Here is a 19,022-nt window from a genome sequence, read left to right on the forward strand (position 1 = left end):
AAATCCACGTTCGATTGGCCTAAGCGGCATTTTTCCCCACGACCTCAGATGCAGTCTCGGTCTCTGCGAGTGAATTTGCATTTCTCCTTGTTTTTCCCGCCAGGATGTCCAGAGGAGACATGGCCAAACCTCTGCTGGGCCATGGGAGCAGGGAGGGTGACTGCAGCCCGCCGCCGCCGGCCGGCCGCACCGTGGGCGTGCTGGGCAGCGGGGACTTCGCGCGCTCCTTGGCCGTGCGCCTGGTGAGCTCCGGCTTCAGGGTGGTGGTCGGCAGCCGCAACCCGAAGCGGAAGGCCAGCCTGTTCCCTGCTGCAGCAGAGGTCACCTTCCAGGCCGAGGCCGTGAAGAAGGCGGATGTCATCTTCGTGGCGATTTTCAGGGAACACTACTCCACCCTCTGTGACCTGGCTGATGTGCTGGTGGGCAAGATCCTGGTGGATGTCAGCAACAACACGGAGATCAACCATCACAAAGAATCCAACGCGGAGTACTTGGCCTCCCTGTTCCCAGCCTGCACCGTGGTGAAGGCTTTTAATGTGGTTTCTGCCTGGACGCTGCAGTCGGGTGCCAGGGATGGAAATAAGCAGGTATTGTTTTCTTCCAGCAAGGGCTAAATCCCAGCTCTTTCAGCAGCTGAGGTCTGGCAGCATCAACAAATGGCCTTAGGCTCCAGGAGAAGGAGTCCTGAGTGCTGGCTGTGGCATCCAGAGACCACCCCTTAGCTTGTGCATTTCTTTGTCCAGAAATGAAGTACCTTCAGTCAATTCACACTCTGTAGTCCTTGGAGCATCTGCCTAAGTGAAAAGTATTATTCACTTGTCTGTTTATCTAAACAGAGCCAGTGAAACAAACTGGCAGTGCATGCATGAAAGGAAACCTGTCCAGGAGAGAGGTCTTTGGCAGCCATGTCAAAAAGCCTGCCAGGAATTGTGGTGCTGAGTGGATTACATAGGCTCCCTGTGACATGGAATCCCTCCCGATGCACTCAATCCCAGCAGCCTGATTTCTTTGCCCTATGTGTGTATTTCTGTTTGTTTCAGGTTCTGATCTGCTCAAATAACCAAGAAGCCAAGCGCACCATAGCAGAAATTGCTCAAATCATGGGATTCACCCCTGTGGACATGGGCTGCATGTCGTCAGCCTGCGAGATCGAGAACATTCCCCTGCGCCTCTTGCCAGCCTGGAAAATCCCCATCTTTTTGGCTCTGGGGCTTTTTCTTTGCTTCTTCACCTACAACCTGATCCGGCAGGTCATCCACCCTTACATCAGGGAGCAGAAGAACAAGCTGTACAAGATCCCCATCGAGGTGGTCAACACCACGCTGCCGTGCGTGTCCTACGTCATGCTGTCTCTCGTCTACCTGCCCGGGGTGCTGGCAGCCTGCTCCCAGCTCTACTACGGCACCAAGTACCGGCGCTTCCCAGACTGGCTGGACCAGTGGCTCCAGCACCGAAAGCAGATTGGTCTCCTCAGCTTCTTCTGCGCAGCCCTGCACGCCGTGTACAGCCTGTGCCTGCCCATGCGCCGCTCCCACCGGTACCTGTTGATCGAGACGGCCGTCAAGCAGGTAACGGGGCTGCTCCTCAGGTCAGGAATCTTCTCAGCTCCTGCAGGTCTGGGGTGGTGGGCCTAATGTCTTGGTTTGTTCATTCATTTTCCAAAGCAGGTGTGGGACAGTGGGAAAAAGCTCTCTAGGAGCACTTCCTGACAGGTGAGCGCTCATCTGTCTGTGCTGAGGAGCTGCCATCTCCCTGGATACACAGCTCCCTCTGCGCTGACAGCCAGGGCTAGGAGCAACCCTCCTGTGCCACTGCTCCCCAGAAACACTGACAGGCCTTTGAAGCCAACCTTGCCTGGCACTGGTGTGCCTGAGACTAGGTCAGGCAGGAAAAAATGATAGGCGAGGGGAAATCCAGTGGTACTAGGAGCTTGGGACATCCCTGTTTGTTGACACTGATGTTCATAATTGTGCCTTCTGAAGTAACTAAGTCATAACCCAGAGAAGGTTGTGTGTCCTCATCACCCTGTGCCTGCAGGAGTTTAACAAAATGGTGGTGAAGAACCAGTTATATAAGAACAAGGAAATGGAAAAGGACTTTATTGCGTTATGGACACGCTCAGCAGTGTTTGTGCAGTGTGAGATTGCTGCCTTCAGGCAGTTCAGCCAGCTCTGTAGTACCATGTGAGGATGGGATTTGCTCTTTCCTGCCCCTGGCTCCTCACTGCTCCACACTGCTCCCTCTTGGGATGGCACAATCCTCCTGCAGCTGAGGAGGGAATGTGCTCAAGGGATTACCCCACAGCCCCTCTGCCTTCTGTGCTGGGGCATTTGACTGAGTGATTCCAAGTATTTGTCCCAGAAAGGAGGGAAGGGGCTGTGGGGGCAGAGGGGAGCAGGATGGCTGGTTTTGACAGCAGTGCCTGTTCAGAGCTCCATCAAACACCATTCCCAGCCTCTCAGCTCCAGCCTTGAGCAGGTTCTTCTCAAGTGCCACAGTTGCACATTAATCTCAAGCAAGCATCCTGTGTTCATTTCCCCTCTACCTCCTGTTTTATAGCAACATCTTTGTTTAGTAAATTAAACCCATTTAATGGGCTAAAGAGGACAGTTCTAAATGTTCCTCTTTGCCATGCAGTATAAAACCCATCTTCCCTTCCATTAGCATGAACAATTTCCCCCCCTAAATGCACTTAAAACAAAGGTTATTAGGAGACTACTGCATATTCAAGCATCTGTATTTGTTTTCATGGCTTGAAACTGAGTTCTCATTGTAATTATCTGTCCAAATGTGACTTTGGGGCTTGCTGCTGTGGTTATAGGCATGGGAACTGAGAGCAGTTCTTCCCAGCAGGCTTCATATCAGGTCTAGCTATGGCCAAATGGCTCTGGGATAAGAGAAAGCATTTCCACATCTCCCAAACAGGCAAACAGTGCTGGAGGTGTGAATAGGACCCAGTGCTCATCCAGGAAACCTGCTTCCAAAACCAAAACAGATCAAACTCAGTTCCTCTGTCCCTAAGCGCCCCATTTTAACAAACCTTCATTGTCATGCCAGGCTGTGGAGAAGAAGATGACAATCTGGGTAGAGGAGGAAGTCTGGAGGATGGAGATTTATATCTCTGTTGGAATAATTGCCCTGGGCTTGCTGTCGTTACTTGCCATCACTTCACTTCCATCCATCGCAAACTCTCTCAACTGGAGGGAATTCAGTTTCATTCAGGTAAAGTTGATATTTGCTGATGCCAGAGAGTGATTCTGCAGAATGAGAGTCAGGCCCTCACAGAGAGCAGGGGCTGACCTGCTTTCCCAGCACATCCTGCTCTGGCAGGGCAGCTGTGCATTGGTGTCAGCAGCAAAACCTCCCCGTGCACCCCGGAGCCACAGACCCCTCGTGCAGGAGGTGAGACCCAGAGGCAGAGAGGGGCAGAGTGGTGTGTCCTGGGGCTGTGCTGCTCTCACACAGCACTTGTCCTGTCTAAGGAAGGTGCTTTTCTCAGGAGAAGGGAAAATGCAAGGTGTCATGGGCATCCACATGTGGATCAGCAGTGGAGCTGCTGTGGAGGGCAGGCAGGGATCTTGCTGTGGACACAGCTGGCTACAGGACACAGATCTCCCTTGCTGTTCAGGGAGAGTGAGCTGCTGAAAATGAGAGAGCCTGAGAGGACAGTGCAGGGGAAAGACAGGTTTGGCAGAGCTTGCATGCACCCAAGTGTTCAATAGACAAGTTCAAAAAGGCTTAGAGTGGTCTGTAAACTGCCAGAGCTCACACAGCTCAGAGAACTGGGTATGACTTCAATGAAAAGGCTACCTGATTCTAAAAAGTGCAGAAAACTTTAGTTTTTCCCGACTGGTTTAGGAGCCTTCCTCCCACTTGCAGTGATGGCCAAGCTCTCAAGGGCCAAATTCCCTTGGTGACCTGAGTCTGCCTCCTGGGATTTTCACAGACACTATATTCAGTGGCTACAACTTTTTCAGGGATGCATTTGGAGCCAGGCTTAGGGCTAATTAACAGAGATACCAGAGAATGAACCTTTCAAGTATCCCCTGTGCATTAAAGTGGATTTTGAGGCCAGATTCCACTCACTGTGTCACAGTCATACCCCACAGCCCTAAAACCCCTTGTTACTTGTGCCTCCTACACCAGGGCTGCTTAGCATGCACCAGGCTGTGTAACCCCTGTGACACCCAATGTGTGTGAGCCCCCCCCAGGACCCCATTCCCCTGCAGCTCCCCTCTGGAGCCTCCCTTTGCACCAGGCTGGCACACACATAACCCTTCCAAAGGGAGGGCAGGGCTCAGGGATGCAGAGGTGAATATTTGTCATCCAGCCTCTGTTAAGCTCTGCTGAAGCTCTTCAGTGGTATATAAATAATTCAATGTTCATTAGAGCAGGAGTTTAAAGTCTGCTCCCCTGCTTCTCCCACGAGTGCCCCGATCACCAAACGAGCAACCCAGTTTGTCTTCTTTCCCCTCTTGCTGTGGGCTAGCCAGTAATTATTTACACTGAGTAGAAGAGCTGCACCAGGAGAGCTTGACCCCAAGAGATCATCCCTCAAGGAGAAGGAGACTAGCTTTAAACCTCTGTTTCAGACTGGACAATGGGAGCATATTAATTCTCACCTCCATGTCTCAGGGGAGGGCTGCAGCTGCTGGGACACTGGATAAATCAGTCCTGACTTGCACATCTCACAACAGGAATCCCAAACGAAGGGAAGTATCTCCTTGCAGCCTGGAAGGAGGCTTTGAAACCCCCTGCATTTCCCTTTGGCTCCCCAGGCAGCCTGGCAGCTGTCCTGGAGGGTGCTGGCGTTGTGTCATGTAACACAAACATTGCTGTGGCAGCTCGTGCGTGTAACGCGACTGTCCCATCTCCCTGTGGGACCTTCCCGAGCCTTTCTAAGGGATATCAGCACTGGGACCAGACAAATTCGTGATGGTCAGTTCCAAAATAGCTCTTGGCTGCCCCACATGGGAACTGGCTGGCTTAGTTCATGGAAAAATACTCGCACCTATTTCTGTCTGCACGGAATAAAGCGTGACAGTGTGACACGAGCTCCCAGCTGATCACACGCAGGAGGGGCACAGCTGGTACTGTGCCTCTCTGTGGAAATACCATGTAAAAGGAGCAGAGTACAGATCTCCTGCCATGTTAGCTTCCATATTACTTTTTTTAATGAGGGATCTTTTAAATTACTTACTTCTCAATAAGTCAGTGGTGCCTTTCTTGAGGAAATTAAAAGTAGCTACAGCTACTGCTTCCAGGCTCCTGAGGTTATATTCACATAGCTCAGAGTGAGCCTCCCTGAATTAATGCACAGTGGCACAGTGTAAATACAAGGGGTGAAACATGAGGCTGCTTTCTCAAATATTTGGGATTTCTAGCACTTCTACAGCATAAAAGAGGTGAAATGCAGAGTGCAGATGCCCCAGCCAGATGCCTTCCAGAAAATGCAGCAATTTGTTCCCATCTCAGTTGAACTGCACAGTGTTTGAGAGATGCTGTACCAAAAGCCACACGTGAGGCAAATTCAGGAGTCACTTTAGTCCCCTCCTTACCCAGAGCTTCCCAAGTCTGACATTTTCCAGCAGCCAGTATGTACACCTGTATTAGTGCCATATACTGCCACAGCATTAAAATACACATCTGTTGCCTGACAGGTCGAAAATCCCATTTGTATTGTTGCCAAAGTTACAGGAAAAAAGGTTAATTTTCACAGTAGCTCCTGTACATACTCAAATTTCAATTAAATGTAGTTAAACTGGATACACAGTTCCCCTGTGTGTGTAGTTTTAACATAAAATGTACAGGATTGAAACACTGGCTAACAGGAATGATTTGTATGTAATTCTTCTTATAGGAGACATTTTTAACGTTCCCCAGTGATTTACAAATCAACTCTAATTGCCTGAGAAGTTAAAATGTGTATGATTGCCTTTACCTTCCTATCCTGTGAAGCCCTCCTGGAATTTGAAGGTTGAATTGACCTGGTTTCTTTCACAGTTCATGTAGCGTAAGATGTAAAGAATCTGTAATCAGACCTTTCCTAACCCTCCTGCCGAGGCAGTGCGAGGGGCCAGAGCTGCTTCCATTGAGCTTTAATTTCGTAGTACTGATGGCTGCACAAGTCAGAAACTTAGCTGGGTCAGGAAGGGGCTCTTTGCTTTCAGTTCTGCCCAAGCATTTCTAAATGAGCCACATGAGTCTGGATCACCTTTGCTGGTGCATTACAGGGAGCCTGCAGGCACCGAGGAAATGGGAGAAGTAGAAGAGTTAATGCAGAATAGAAAATACATGCAAAGCCTGCATCAGGAAGATACTGTCTTCCTACAGCACCTTTTAGAGAGCTGTAACACCCTCCAGGGCTGCTGGCCCCACACTCCTCATGTTGTGACAGTACAAAAAAAGCCTCTGCCACTTTTAAAACAAAACCCAGAAAGATTTCATAGCCAGAAACTGCATGGAGAGGATCACTGAGAGCAGAAGAGTGGAATCAAGGCTAGCATTGGGCAATCCAGCCCCTAGGGGTGCTCTGCAGGCTCTGCATTGTGCTACACTGAGTGTATACTGAGGTGCAAACACTGAGCCAAGCTGCAATCAGCAGAACTTTTGGGTTCTGTGCACATACAGGCTGCCTCTATCCAGCTGTCTGGTGGATGCAGCCATGCAGCCAGCATCAGCATTGGGAGCCCCCTCTGCTCACCCCAGCCAGCTCCTCCTTTGTGCTAAAAGAGGATCAGCCCATTGCTGCTGCCAGAGGAGCTGCCAGCCCTGTCTCCAGCCACCAGCAGCTTAGCCATGTGTTTGTTGCCATGTGTTTCTTGCCAGTGAGGCCTTCTGTTTCATCCCCACTGTCCACACACAAAGGTGGGTCAGTCACGGAGTGCCTGTGATGGTTTCTCACCTTTTGTCCTATTAATTTCCTCTCCCCCAGTACCAGCAGCTCTTTAAAGAGAAACTGTGGAGGCACAGGGTGATTATCTCCAGCTCTGACATCTCTGCCATGCTGGGGCTGACTGAATGCACCCCCTGCCCAGGGCAGAAAGCATTTGCTCTTTGATTCACCCCTGCCCTGCTTTGCCAGATCAGTCCTAACCTGGCACTTCAAACCTTTTGCCACCCCGGGGTTTTTTTGCCTGTTGGAAAGAATCTTAACCTATAAATGATGGATGATCTGTGGGTCAGGTCCTGCTGTTAGGTTCAACTGTGACCACAGCATATTTAAGCAAATTCCTCCTTAATTTTCCAAATGCAACTAGTCTTGACCCTGTTGGGTTTGCTGCTTGATACCACTTTGGTTTAGGACATGGACACGGCTTCTGGTAAGAAGGACATGAAAGAAAGGATGAGTGTGGGCCTGCACACAGGACTAAGGTTCAGCTCCCAGCTCTGTTCCCACTTCCTGGCATGACCTTGAGTAATAATGCTCAGCTGTACACAGAGAAGAGTTCTTCCCTGCCTTGGCAGGACTCAGTGACACCCACATGACAGCCTGATAGATACTGTAAAAGGGAAGTACCTAGATTTGGTAGCATATTTATAGCTCTCCTTCCCTCCCTTGCCCAGTCCCCTCAGCTGCTTAAAAGATTAGAAGTTTAGAGGAGTCTTGGTCTGGTTTTGTGGTCATAACGTGGTACATTTTTAAAAGTTGTCTGGGTTTTTTAATTGTTTCTCAGCAATCAAAAATAGAAGGGGAATCTGTGAATTGAGTAGTTCTTTGGATGAAACTGGTTTTTTAAAAGGTCCTTCCTCCAGTCTTGCCCTGCTTGGTTATTTCCCTGCCATGTCCTCTTTCCTGGACATGTCTTCAGGAAAACTGTTTCTTGCTGATCTCTGCACCAAGACAGATATTTTGGCTTTTAAAGGCTTTCTTCCCTAAGTTAGGGACTAACTAAAATTAGCAAAATTTTCCTTGTCTAGGCATCTTGAAACTTGGTTGTTATTTCAGGCTTAGACCAAGCATTCAAAGTAGGGTAGCAGAGCAAGATGCTACACCTGCATTTTTCTGTGAAAATACAGCAGCAGAGGCCTGCACAAAGGGAGACACGGCGAGTGCCCAGTGCTGCTGAGTGCCAGCAGGCTGTGGGAGCTGGCAAGCTCAGGAGCCACCACCTCTGATGCTGGCAGGAAGCCCTCAGTGAGGGAGAGAGTTTAAAACCTATCTTTGAGAGCAACCCTCAGAGGGAGCTGGAAGTACTCAGGAGGAGATGTTGTCTCTGTGGGTGCTTGGGAGCATGATCTCAGCTGAAAATGGGGGACGTTCTTGCCTGTAGAACAGGGACTGCATTCTTGTTTCCTCCCAGAGTGGATAAAGGGCTCTTCACACAGCCTTTGAACCAACACAGATCTCTGAGACAGGAGGAAACCCTTGAGGGCTGTTGCTCACCTCAGAACAGAGCACTTCTGCCAGCACAATCTCCTTTTCCAGTGGATGACACCACTCACCTGAAGATGACACCTGAAGATGTCTTTGCTCTGTGTGGAGCTGTGGCTTCACCCCCTTCCAGCAGTGCCAGCTGTGGTCCAGAGCCACATCACTGATGCTCCATCCTGCTGGCCAGAAGCCCCAGCCAGCCAGGGAGTGGCAGGGCAGAGGTGGCAGCAGAGCTGGTGGCAGCAGAGCTGGTGGCAGCTGCAGCTCGGGAGGAGCCCTTGGGAGCTGCCTGTGCTCCCCTGCCCAGCAGGTGCTGCTTCACAGGATACAGGAGCCCTCCTCTCTGCTGAGTTGGCAGCACCTTCTGGGAAATTCCTGCTGAGCTTCTAATGTCACACTTAACCTCTGATTAGACAAAGAAAAGCACAGTCTGGCACACTCCCCAGGAAAGGTTTCCAGCCATGTTTTATGGTGTCAAGGAAATGCAGAAATACCCATTGCTTCTTCTATGTCATGTACACTTAGAAAATGTCAAAAACACAGGAAGGCTGCCAGGCACAAGGTACTCTGCTAACTGGTGTGTGTTTCTTTTCCCTTTAGTCCTCCCTAGGATTTATTGCCTTGGTGATCAGCACTCTGCACACGCTCACCTACGGCTGGTCGAGGGCCTTCGATGAGAACCAGTACAAATTCTACCTGCCCCCAACCTACACCCTCACCCTGCTCGTGCCATGCACTGTGATCATAGCCAAAGTCATCTTCAGTTTGCCCTGCATCCAGCACAGACTTCTGCGAATCAGGAGGGGCTGGGAGAAGGGCAGATACGTCAAATTTGTTCTGCCCAGTGCAACGGGGGAATTCTCAAGTGGGGAGACCTCCAGTAATGTCTAACAGCCCCAGCTTTGAGGGTTTCGAAGCACTATCAACATTTCTATAAAGTTGTTTCTTTTTCTTAAATATATGTATGTTTTGGTATAATGGTGTTGTGGGAAAAAAAAATAAAATTTGGTGACTTCAGAAAATGGATGACCATCAAACTAGGTTAGACAGTAGTAGTTAAATTATATTGCTGATTTGCTAAGACAATTATTGCCTTAAAAATGACTCTGAGAGCCGAGCTAGCAGCACTAATATACATGGGGAACTGATGGACTCTGTTAGTCAGATCAGTCACCTGAGGTGCTGGCTGGCAGCTCCCCAAGCCAGTATTTCTCAGTTGCTTTCCTAGCTGCTCTCATAAATTTCAATGCCTTTATTTTTTAATACGAGGTTGCATGGATTTTCTGAGGTTTATGACAGCAAAGATACCCTGCCTCTTGAGTGTATGGATCAATCAAGGCAGTGAGGTTTAGAAAGATCAATTGCCTCTGGTTTTGTTCTCCTCAATGAACTCTGTGGACAAGTCAAAACAGCTATATTCATGTTACTGTGACAGCAGATTTTACTAAAATCATCAAATCTGACAGCAGTATCCCTGCTGTATCCCTGTTCTCTCACTGGTCCTGGAAGCAGTGCCTGATGCATGTTTATAAGCTGAGGAAATAAAGCACCTTTTCCAGGAGTATAAAAGCATTTGAAAGAGAGACATCCCCAATACCAGACGTCTGGTGTGCACTGCTGGCTCTGAGATGACAGCTACTGCTGCATGTTCTCTGTTACACTGAGCCAAAGTTTCAAGCAGCATTTGATTGAAATAGAGCGAGGATAATTATTGGAAAGGCCTGCTGCTTCACAAAATTACATGGAGCAAACCAAGGCCTGCCAGCTGGCCTTACATCAAATAATAGGGTGAAGCTTTTAGGAATGGCTGTCACCTGAACATTCCCATTTAAGCAAACAAAACAGCAGCTCTAAACCCACTGGTTTCACCAGCAATAATAAGATCTTTGAACAGTCCTGCAAAGGGAACATCAAGTCTTGACCACAACATGAAAACATGTACATTTTGGGCACAGTCCTTCATTGCCTTACACCTTAAAAAGTCCCTTGCTAGATCACAAGGTAAGTATGAAATGCTCTTCTGACTTCACACCCACCATGGACAAGGCACAGGGCAAAGAAGATTTCTGTTCTAATTTTATGTTTCACCTGTTGATCTCTATGAAATTCTTACTCTTAATCAGAATAATTCTTTAGGTTTTGGACATCCAAATCACCAAACAATGAATGGACTAAATGAATTCACTAAAGCTCATTTAAAAGCAAGCCGATGGAATGACACAAGAAGACTACCTCAGTAAGGTCAGGTACAAGGACATGCCTGGAATAGCCTCATTTTCCTACAGTTAAGGAGAAAACTCTCAGTGTTCAGTATTGCTTTGAGAAACAAGAGCTGTCAGCACCAAATGAGGTACACCTTGTGGGACAAGGAAGTACTTGTTACTGGGCTAGTTCATATAAAGGGCAGGGGGAATTATCAGCTTTGGGGCACATAAACCCTTCTACAAGCCAGCATTGCTCCCATAACCTGGAAGAGTTCTACACAGACAAGAGACTCATAAAAATTCCCTGGTTAGCCTCAAGTAACTAGAGTGAGTAATATTCTGCAGATATTGCTCATGTGGCCAGTGATGATACTGACTGTTAGTTCTTGCCTAACACTTACAGTAAAGTCTCCAAATGCTGCTTCTTGAGGGGAAAGCCTAGATTTCACAATAAGGTGATTATTTTGTTGTTGTTTTCATGGGGCTTGGACAACATGGTGAAGGTACCATTCTTTAGCACTGTCCCCCTCAGCAAGCTGAGTTTATTATGTTTCCCCATCCACCTCCAGAACTTAGCCTAGATTGGCACCTGACCTGATCACTCTCCAAGCAGACTGATGACACAACACTATTTATTTCTGGTTAGGTGATAGGTTAAGTTTCCACATGGATTTGAGACAGTTTCACCTGAATATAATTCCACCCACTCCAGTTTAATTCATCCTTGAGGGAAGACTGGGTTCAGCAAGCCTGGATTTTTAGTCATCTTTTCCATTTCATTATCAGGCAAAGACAACATAAAAGCACCAGTTTACACACTATATGGTGTACTTCAGTGCCTTTTTTTCCCATCTGGGTTTCTTTTCACATCTTTAGGTCAGGCAAGACTACTGTGTGGTGGCCAAAAATGATCAGGAGGCAGAGAAAGAGCATTACACAGGCTCACAGGCTCTGTCTTCAAGGGGAAAAGACTGAGTCACTGCAAGGTTAAAGCCTCACCTTTCTGCCCAGCAGGAGCTTTGTACCCTCTCTTTGTTTACAGGACTTCCATGCCTACAGATCCTTTCCCATGGCAAAGGGACAGTTTCCATGAGCAGAGGGGAGTCAGTGAGTCAGCATGGTGCTTTTCAGATGGACACAAGCCCGCTCAAAATCCCCACAGCTACTGCAGCTTTACAGCATCTAAAAAAAAAAAGCTGGCCATGTGTCTCCAGGTAGTGCCCGTGCCAACAGACTGGCAAGCCAGCCACCATCCCTTCTGAAAACCAAAACAAATCCTTACAAATGCAGAACAGTATTTCACATGATGCCCTCTGTATGCATCTGGTCCTTAAAACACATGACACAACCGTTTAAGCAATTTCTTCTGATTTTGCACTGCTGGAAAGCAAAGTAAGGAATTTATCAGTTATCTTTTCCCTAAGCATTTTTAATGTATATAGAACATTCAGTGAGATTGGCTTAAAATTTACTGTTTAACTGGTTTTGTACTTGAAGTTTTTCTTTCTCTCTGTATATATGTACACACACATAAATATATGTATCTTGTTGCAGAATATATAGGTTGACTGTAAATTCTTTGTATTTTTATTTTCTGTACTGCCTACTATGTGCCTCTGAAATATATAAGAACCAAATGAAAAGCTGTAAGAGTAAAGCCAGTTTTAATCACTGGCCTCTGTAGTTCTATAAAGATATTCTGAATAGATATACATAATTATATCAGAATTCGTGTGAGTCTTTTTTCCTGCCTCCCCCCAAACAAAACCATTACTTTAATGGCAGTAGTAGTGTGTTTAGCTAGAATTTAACCAAGAAATAAAACCCACTACAGCCAGCAGCTTGTAGAATCTCATTATCAAGGTAATAAAATGATCATTGCTATGACCCATGGTGCCAGGGCTCAATTACAGAGTTCCTATGTGTGTGAGAGGGCACAAGTGTGTGCAGACATATATTTCATTACAGGGGGCTACTGATATTACACAGCACTTGTAGCACAGGATCAAACAAGCTTAATTCACTAAATAGAAAGTGCTGTTGATACAGAGTTCAAGGAAGGAGATCCAGATGGGGGACTGCAAAGAAAGATGGAGTTTTAATACTATAAATTTGTTCTCTGCTTCTTAAGTCACTTTTTCATACAAGTGGCATGCCAGATCAACCAACTTCTGGATCTGCAGTGTTGCATTTTAATGAGCTAATTTGTAAGTTGATTTTAATGAGTTAATTTAAATTCCTGAGCTGAAGATTAACCTCTGCAGGTACAGTTCTCTCACTCCTTCAGTTTTATAATACAAGGCTTTAAACAGTGCAAATGGTTTCTTGCTCTTAGGGGATTTACTCACAAAGTGATATATCAAACTATAGTTAAATCTTTAGGGGGATGCACCTGCTTCAGCATCTCTTTGCAATGTATTTCCTCCAGTCTCTCTGAGATGGCCAGCACAGCTACAATCAGCAGCAAAACCTGCTGTTATCCTTGAGATCTGAATTTCACACACAGCTAGCAGGATTTGCAGACTGTGCCTTGGGTTTGAGGAATGAGATTTGTCACATTAGGACAGTTTTCTTTTATATATTTATTGTGCCTTAATAAGCAGCATCAGTTTTGCAGAATTTCTGCACAAGTTTTTTGTGTGTGTGTGTGAGAACCACGCAGATGTTAAAGCTGAGCACAGAATACACAGATACCATCTATGATTAGGGACAGTTCTTGTTAGCAGAGCATGTACAGGACATTCATAATCAAAGACTAAAAATAAGCCAGCTCCATAATTGTCTGGAGCCAGTCAGGAGGATCACATATCACAAGCCATAGTATTACTGAAACCTTTCAAAGACTTAAAGTGGTACAAGTACATCCTTCTAGAAAGATAATCTGCTTTGGATTTAGAAATCTCAACACTGGAGGATGCACTACAGCTGCTGTTCAGCTGGTTAGTTACTCTTGTTACCTGTTTCCCATATCTGATCTGCAATTAGCTACCTTCAGCTGCTGCATGCCAGCCTGCTGCCTTAAAGAGCTGTCTGCAGCCAGATGTCTGCTTTCAAGTAGCTGTCTTGTTCAGCACTCCAGAAAACAAAGTTGCTGTGCAAGATTCAAGTCTGTTCTGCAAAACCAGTTGCATTTGGTTTGGGAGGGCTGGGGCAGGGGAATAGCTGTGCCATGATGGTAACTGCTGGGATATAAAGCTGTCATGGCTAGATTGCTCTTTGACTCTAAAGCCAGCTGATACCCTCCAATATGGATGGACATAATCACAGATGCACAGAAAAACACCTTTAAGATCATCGAGTCCAGCTGTTATCCCAGCACTGCCAAGCCAAGTGCCACACCTACAAGTGTCTTGTAAATCCCTCCAGGGCTGGTGACTCCATTTCCCAGGACAGCCTGTTCTAATGCTTCACAACCCTTTTGGTGAATACATCTTTCCAAATATCCAATCTAAACCTCCTCTGGCACAGCTAGAGGACATTACCTCTTGTCCTGTCACTGGTAACTTGAAGGAAGAGACCAACACCCAAACACAAACAGAGAAGCAAAGATGTGACTTCATAAGTAGTGTTGAAATCAGACCAACACCATGACTTCCATTTAAAAAATCCTGGTTCACAGAAGAAAAGGGGCTTCCCAAACTGTTCTTAAAGAATATGTTCCATTGGCTTTAGGTTGGAAAGCAGAATTGAACCTTCTCAGGTGTGGAATGAGAGCAGACAGCAGCAGTTCTTACAGTACTCACTGACATTCCTGGTACACAACACTGTAAGGCACCTGCACAGAGCAAGAATGGCCAGACAGAGGTAAATTCTTACATTAATGTGTCACACTGAGCCCTTTAATGTATTCACTACCAACTGAAATTCCCACTCTTCTGGCTAGCTGCTCCTGTCCCACTACAAAGGAATTATCTATTGGTATCAGAAGGAGAGGATGATAACAAACAGAAGTTGCAATCCATATCTGATCAAGAATACCACATCTACAGGGGCACAAAACACCCACATCTCCTCTCATCTCTCTGCCATGTGTGCCAAGCTTCCAGACAAGATCCTGGTTCCCAGCAAAGCAAACCTGGTGCTGTGCAGAAGGGACAGAAGCAAGAATAACACCTCCCAGACAACCTGCACACCACACTGGCTGCACCCATGCACACCACAGGCTTCCCCTGCAGACTGCAGAGCTGCAATTTCTCTTGCATCACCTCCAGAATGTGAGCAGTGTTTGAGGGTTCTAGTGGTAGTTTGGATGTGAGAAGCAGTTCCCATACACAGCAAGCTGTGGCAAACCCCTAACACCAGTGTGATGAGGCTAGAAGAAAGGAACTAAACAAGCAGCCCAAAACAGGAGGAAGGAATATTTACATCACTCGGGCTCTAGTTGCCACTTTAACTTCCCTCTTTTCAACACCTCCCTGGCACCTGCAAGCTGCTGCAAGAAAAGTGATGAGAATCTGAGCAGAAAGCTCTGTCACACCTTGTCTCTCTGTGCAAAAATTCAAATATAGCCTTTTAACCAGGCAGCATCTATGCATGCTCTAATCACTGACAGCATAAAGCTGTGCACAGTGCTTGGATTTGGGCTCTGAAACTCACATCCCACCTCAGCTCATCCCAGCTCAGCAACCAGCTTCTCCTCAGCCCTTGCACTACAAGGAGGAAGCAGTGGGAGCTTAGGGTCAGAAGCATGGAAGATGCATTTGTTGTGTGTTTAAGCTGTGTTGCTGAAGATGTTTTGCTCTGCTTTGCATGTGTGTCCGTTCCAGATGGTTTTCCTCGTGTTTAAAAGAAACAGGCATACTTAAAATCGACTTTACAAAACCTCAGCAAATTAACACTGATCTTTTCCAGACAATTCTTCAAATTAATGTTCTGCAAATGCCTCCTCATAGCATGCAAAGATTTAGATACGCTGGGAACTGACTCTGCAAGGGATGATCTCTAACGAGGAATTTAAGCACTGAAACCAGTTCAATTTGCTGCATTTTGATTTTAATATAAAAAGAAATATTTTCTGCAAGGAAAGACTCAGCTTTCATCACCAGATCCCTAGCACAGACTTCAGAGGCTAGCCCAGTTCACAAATAAGCACTTGTCATAAACATGACACATCTCTTGGCTTACAGAGGTTCTGGAGAAGCAAAGAACAGGCTGTGCTGACATCTGGTGGCTTTCTCTGCAGGCAAAGAGTTCATGGCAATGGGTCCTGGCTTTTCACTGCCCCTTTTTTTTCCTTTCCTGATGTAACTCTTTCATTTCCTTACAAGATTCAAACCATTATGATAAAAACCTTTTTGTTTCCACTGACTGGGGGACAGTGCTGTTCTCCAGTGCAAGTCTTCCTGCAAAGCAAGAAAAGAGCCTTTGTTGTCCACTATTAGTTACAGTCCAGAAAAGGTCTCCATACCAAAGCATATTTTTTCATGAACGAATTTTAAAAAGTGTACATTCACTGCCACAGGAAATGCTGCTATTGCATATCAGATGAGGTGCAAACCTCACCATTAAGGCACTGCACATCAGCAGAAGTGGCAGCAAGAAGCAAAGGGAAGTGGCTGGGGAAACATTCGAAGCTGTGTCCTCAACAGGAAATGGGGAGGAGAGAGAAGTCAATATCCTGATAAAATAGAAAGCACCAAAAGTTGTCTACTGGGCGTTTCTTGACTCATTAATCACTTGTAAATCTGTGCCAGCAGCTCTATGGAAAGGAAGCAATGGAAGAGCACCAGTTGCCAACCAGGAAGCCTGAGCTCAGTCCAAGCTGCTCAATAAACAAAAGTGTGCATTTGCCTCAGGCATTTGGAATGCCCCCAGTCACCTGCCCACTCTGTATCTGGGATCCATCAGCCACAGGAGACCAAGAATGAGCATCCTCTTCTCTGGTTTTAGCTTCTTGATCTTTGGATACTCTGGATTTCTGTGGCTATTAGCTTCCAAGGACAGGGCCCATGGATGTCCCATCGTGGCTGTGGGAACTCTTGGACTGCTACTTACAGACTCATTTTTAAATAAGTGATCTCTCAGGGGATGTTAAATACTGCCAGGGAGTGAAAGAGAAACACCACAGCTTACAATATATTTCTGTATCACCTTTAAATCTCAATGTTTACATCACATAAAGCAGTTAACTGTAAAAGTGGTGCTTGTCAGATCTTTGTCTTTTATCCCACTGGTCAACTCAGATTTTTCTTAACTCTGGCTTCTTCAAAAGGCAACATAACTGCCTCTGGGCAGAAAAATAATTAAAACTGTTGGATGCAGAAAGTATAATGTGACAAAGCCAGAAAAAAAATAAGATGTTTATTGGAGTAGTTCATTAATTCAGTTCCAAAATTATGAAAAAAACACCATTTTTGTACCTTTAGTTGTACAGAAAGCAGCACTGCTCTGGTATCTCTGCACCAAGACTGTTGCACATGCAGATTTTGCTGTTTATTCAGTTACAGTATTACTTCTTCTTCCTATTTATGATAATTCCTTTCCAAATTTCCTCTCTTCTTCTTTAGCTTTCACACCTCCTAATCAAAACTCCAGTCTCTCTGAAATGATTTTTTTTCTCCAAGACACAGCCAAGCCTGACACACCATCCCAGGGTTCCAGTTTGACTACCTTTCCCTGCTACAGTGTTATAACCCAGGAAAAATTTAATTTCATTTCAGAGTACTCTCTGGATATTGTTCTTTTGTTTAATAAAAAAAAATAGTGAGTGGTTCCAAGAACATCCCACTGTAACACAAATCTTTATTAACCCCACAATGCCTAAGACCACTGGCAAAGCAGTATGACTTACCCCACTACACCTCAGATTAAAAGCAGCTGTAAACCAATGCAGTTCATGATTTCTGCCAGGATAACAAACCACAGTACTAACTCTGTGATTTTCTTCAACAGAAAGAGGATTTCAAAACAACATGGGCAAAGACATCTCAGTCTTTGCTATTTTATTAGCCAGTATTCAGAGATTTCGTTCAGTATTCAACAATCCTTGAACCAAACATACTTTGATACAAGGCTGTGCCATATCCCACCAAAAATATGCTGGAACAGCAGCTTTCCTAACAAGTTTTCAGTTATTATCTGTGGTTTTGTGGGGTTTACTTGAAAGAAGCATTACTGAAAGTCACAAAAAAAAATTTATAAATAAAATAAATAATTTTAAAACCCCCACAGTAGAAAAACACTTCAGGAAGAAACCAGTTTACAAGTATGGCCATTGAGAGCATTACAAAGGGCTCCCCTGTGCTGCTGGAGAAAGAAGCCAATGAAGTGCCATTGCCAGAGCAAACTGAGCTCACAAAGCAGTAGTTTAACCCTTCCCCTGGAAAGAGAAGTTAATCTGGAGTGCCAGTCACATCATTCTTTAATATTTGCAGTAGAACATTTACAGTTTTTCTCCTGATGCTGTAGAATTGCTCTTCCACTGCAAGTGACGCTGCAAGTTTGGAACTGTACAAGCCCAGAAATTGTTAAGATTTGGACAATTGTTAAAATGTGGTGACTCTTTCAAACACAAATGCTTTAGAAAAAAGGGATCACAAAACTAATCCAAATCTATCTGGAAGGGCTGGAAACCAAATTCAGTCATGCACAGTCTGAGAGTCTGCATGTACTGACAGTCACCATTTAGATGCCTTGGCAGGCCAGCCTGAGACACTGATGTCTGTGGTCCAATATCTGTTCCTATAAAGTTACCCTTCTTATTGTATATTTGGCTGAACAAAGATGAGATAGTTTGGAGTGCAATGCATCAGCTTGAACTATCTGAGAAGATGAGCACGAATTTGTATTAACCACATAAATCTGAAAACATGACAGACTGTAAGAAGGCTGAACGTGGGCCCATGTTTGGGGAGCAGGTACCAGCAACAGAGGGGCTGTCTGAACAGAAAGAGAAGGCAAGAGGTAAATTCTCCTCATAAATTCATCAGGGCATGCATAATGGCAACCCAGAACATAGGTGGCTTCAGTGACACAGGACTTCTCCTTACAAGACAAAGATACAGTAATTTAATCACAGCTGAGAAAGTAGGAGAGGTATTTCGCTAGAGAATAAAACTCTGAAGCAAAGCTGTTGGTGAGTAAAACAGCCTAAACCAGAGAGTTGTAAGGAAAGATGAAGAAAATGAGGTGGGAACAATATACAGAGGGTTCTTTGGCCCTACATCCAAAATAAAGGGAAATTTTACTCAGCTATTTTGGAAAGCACACGTGTCAATAAAAACAATAATCAAAGCCCTAGGAAATGGTAGGGTTACTCCTCCAGAAAGTCTCATGATACAGCACTGGCAGCTCTCACCCAGAGCTCAGCATAGATGTGTAGGTCTAAAGCAATTGCAAGTGAGGTCTCATTCAATTTAGCAGAGGCTGTGCCCAAAAAGCCTGCTAAGGCAGAGAGCCAGCATATTCCTATTTCAGTGAAGGGAGGCTTACAGGCACAGTGTCCC

General features: G+C 45.7%; 1 protein-coding gene across 5 annotated transcripts in view; it reads left to right on the forward strand.

The window, feature by feature from the left end:
* The window catches only part of STEAP3 (STEAP3 metalloreductase), a 26,419-nt gene extending 14,119 nt beyond the window's left edge, over positions 1 to 12,300 (forward strand). For 2 of the 5 annotated variants that reach the window (XM_021548681.3, XM_085584882.1), the window contains exons 2-5: positions 104 to 587; positions 1,041 to 1,568; positions 3,058 to 3,222; positions 8,975 to 9,396. In XM_021548681.3, coding sequence (XP_021404356.1) covers positions 105 to 587; positions 1,041 to 1,568; positions 3,058 to 3,222; positions 8,975 to 9,265 — 1,467 coding nt within the window. In that variant the 5' untranslated portion in view covers position 104 and the 3' untranslated portion in view covers positions 9,266 to 9,396. Of the gene's footprint in view, positions 1 to 103; positions 588 to 1,040; positions 1,569 to 3,057; positions 3,223 to 8,974 lie in introns of all 5 variants that reach the window. The other 3 variants (XM_021548683.3, XM_085584881.1, XM_021548682.3) reach the window with 2 other exon arrangements.
* Positions 12,301 to 19,022: the final 6,722 nt, after the last annotated feature.

Source organism: Lonchura striata, chromosome 7, assembly GCF_050655825.1.
Source record: "Lonchura striata isolate lonStrDom1 chromosome 7, ASM5065582v1, whole genome shotgun sequence".
NCBI lineage: Eukaryota > Metazoa > Chordata > Aves > Passeriformes > Estrildidae > Lonchura > Lonchura striata.